General features: G+C 61.9%; 1 protein-coding gene across 1 annotated transcript; it reads right to left on the bottom strand.

Moving 5' to 3' along the window:
- Window positions 1-94: 94 nt before the first annotated feature.
- Window positions 95-2,552, bottom strand: SPRG_18203 (hypothetical protein). Its single transcript, XM_012357639.1, has 3 exons — window positions 1,880-2,552; window positions 816-1,824; window positions 95-772 (listed from the first exon to the last, which is right to left on the bottom strand). Exons 1-3 carry the CDS (start codon window positions 2,330-2,332, stop codon window positions 168-170), a joined length of 2,067 nt encoding a protein of 688 aa, XP_012213029.1. The 5' UTR covers window positions 2,333-2,552; the 3' UTR covers window positions 95-167.
- Between the last annotated feature and the right edge of the window lie 4 nt (window positions 2,553-2,556).

The following is a 2,556-nucleotide window of genomic DNA, read 5'->3' as shown; positions in this document are numbered from 1 at the left end:
TCGTTCGCCTCCCACCTCGTCCCCATGCTGACCACGTCGTCGCATAGCGTCCGTCGTCTTCATGTCGCAGCTGGTGCCGCCCAAGAAGAAGGCGCTCACGGTGTACCCGGTGTTGCTCTTTTACATCTTTATCAGCTGGATGATCCTGATTCAATAAACGCGCGTCCTCACGCGAGCTCGATCGCTGCAATCTCTACCGTCGTAAACTCCACCCGCGCCTGGAGGAGCTCGATCACGCGACCGGCCGATAGCTTCCAGTCGACGACGCCTCTCGTCGTCGGTCGGCCGTAGAACTCAAGCACGTCGTCGGGTACATCGACGTTGAGTACCATGACGCATTGCCGGAGGGTCCCAAAGGCGCGGTAATGGGCGTGGTTGAACTGGACCTTCTCGCCGAGGTAGTTGGCAACCACGCGGACGTCCTTTTCGAGCTGCATAGCACCAAGCTGGTTGAATGGCACGAGTTTTGTCAGCAAGAGGCCTTCGAGGAGCTCGGCAACCACCACCGTAACGGCGTCGACGAGCTGCTCGAACGTCTCGCGCGCCAGGTGCTCTTCGTACGGGTCGAGAAGCAGGCGTAGCTGCGTCACGAGCGAGGCCGCAAACGGATCGTTGACTTCGTTGGCGGCGAACATGGCGTCCGTCAAGTCGAACGACGTCTTTTTCAAAATCGGGCTCAGAAACGAGGCCAGCTTGGGTTGAAAGACGCTTGCAATGTGCGACAAGGCGGTCTCGAGGAGTTCCTTGTAGCCTTTGGCCGCATCTTGGAGGCCTACGAGCGGCCTTGGTACCTCGTGGTTGAGAGAGATGAGGACCTGAGAGACAGCTCTTGATGTGGGCCGGCAATGGATCCGAGAACGCGGCCATCGCGTCGGCTTCCAAGGTCGCTTGCAGCTGCGCGAGGTACGAGAGGATCGTGCCAATGCTATTGAGCGTCACGGGCGGCGCCAGCACGGGCGTGAGTGGACCCGACGTATTCGTCGAGGCTGGTGGCGTGCTATTTAAGTTGCGCGACGTCATCTTCTTGCCCAGCGTCGCAATCGTTTGGATCTGATCGCGTAGCTGCGTGCTCGACTGCAAGTTGGTGAGAAGGCCCGTGAGCGGTCCGGCCTCGCGCATCTCCCGCGGCAGTGCCCGGACGCGGCTCTTGATCACGTCATACAACGTCGTCTCGAGCAAGGTCGCGACGAGGTTGAGGACACCGCAGGCCGCGTCGACGTGGCCCGTGGCGAGCGCCCGGCACGCGCCATTGCGCGCGACGTAAAACACTTCGTCAATGATCGACGAGACTGGAATCAACGCCGAGTGGCTCGCGATCGAGCGCATCTCCTCGGTCGCCAGGGCCTTCTTGGTCGACGCTGCGAGGCAGACGTCCTCGAGCGCACAGTAGAGTGCGGCGAGCTCCTGGACGCTCGTATTCAGCGGGCTTGCATTGAACGACGCGAGGAGCGATGAGGAGGACGACGACCGGGCCATGTAGAAGACGTCCCGAGCCCGCACGAACCGCTCGTAGGTCTGGGAATGCTGAAGGACAACTGCGACTTCGTTGAGCTGCGGGTTCCAGTCGACGGCGTTGCTGCTGCTCTCTGCCGCCACCTTGGCATTAGGTCCGGTGGCGTCCGGGAGGTGGTGCGCTGCGCGGGCCTTGTGGACCAAGTCGGCGAGCCCACGCTGGGCAATGTACGCGTCGAGAAGGCGCACTGCGATCGGGCTTGCGACGTTGTAGACGCGGCTCAGAAGCCGCTCGGCGCCACGCACCGAGCCAAACGACTGCAGCATGAGTGGCTCAAAGCGCAGTGTCACCTCGGCGACCGTGTTGAACACCTACGTGCGATAGCATGACAAAGAGAAAAAAGTGCGTGCGATTTAAAAGACGTACGTGGATCAAGTGCGACGTGAGGTCGTGGATCGAGAGGCGCTGCAGAGACGACGAGGGCGGTAGACGCTCCTCGAGCTGCGACGCGACGAACGCAAGCACCATGCTGACGCCTTCTTCGGCAAACAACATGGGCTCGAAGATGCTGCCGAGGCGCATGACGGCGGCCTCGTCCTTTGCGTGCAGCGCAGCGCTCATTTGCCGCTCGATCGCGTCGCGAATGTCGTTCTCGGCGCTGTTCATGCGCAGCTTGTCGCCGACGTCGATCGGTATCGAGAGCGCCTCAATGTCCCGGAGCTCCTTGAGGCACGCTGCGGCGTCCTTGTAGTTGCGCTCGTGCATGCACGCTTGGAGCCGCTGCATGCTCTGGCGTACGCGTAAAATGCCATCGCTCCGCTCGATGGACGCCTTGACGCGCTCCTGGACGCGTCCAAGAAGACGCACCTCGCGCGTCATCTTCTCAGCCACCTCGTGCGCACCCGCGATCGCCGCGCCCACATGCTTGGTCTGCTTGCGCAGCACATCGATGCTTGCCGCGTCATGGCTGTAGAGATGGTGCTGCAGAAGCGCCTGCGTGTGGTGCCAGAGGGCCTCCTTGGCGTTGGCTGGCGGCTGCTCGCCAGAGATCTGCCGCTTGATGGACGAGACATTGGCATCTGCAGTCGCATACCGCTCGAGGC

Source organism: Saprolegnia parasitica (assembly GCF_000151545.1).
Source record: "Saprolegnia parasitica CBS 223.65 unplaced genomic scaffold supercont2.1042, whole genome shotgun sequence".
NCBI classification, from domain to species: domain Eukaryota; phylum Oomycota; class Saprolegniomycetes; order Saprolegniales; family Saprolegniaceae; genus Saprolegnia; species Saprolegnia parasitica.
The sequence above is the reverse complement of the archived record's forward strand: the minus strand, read 5'-3'. Positions and strand labels throughout refer to the sequence as shown.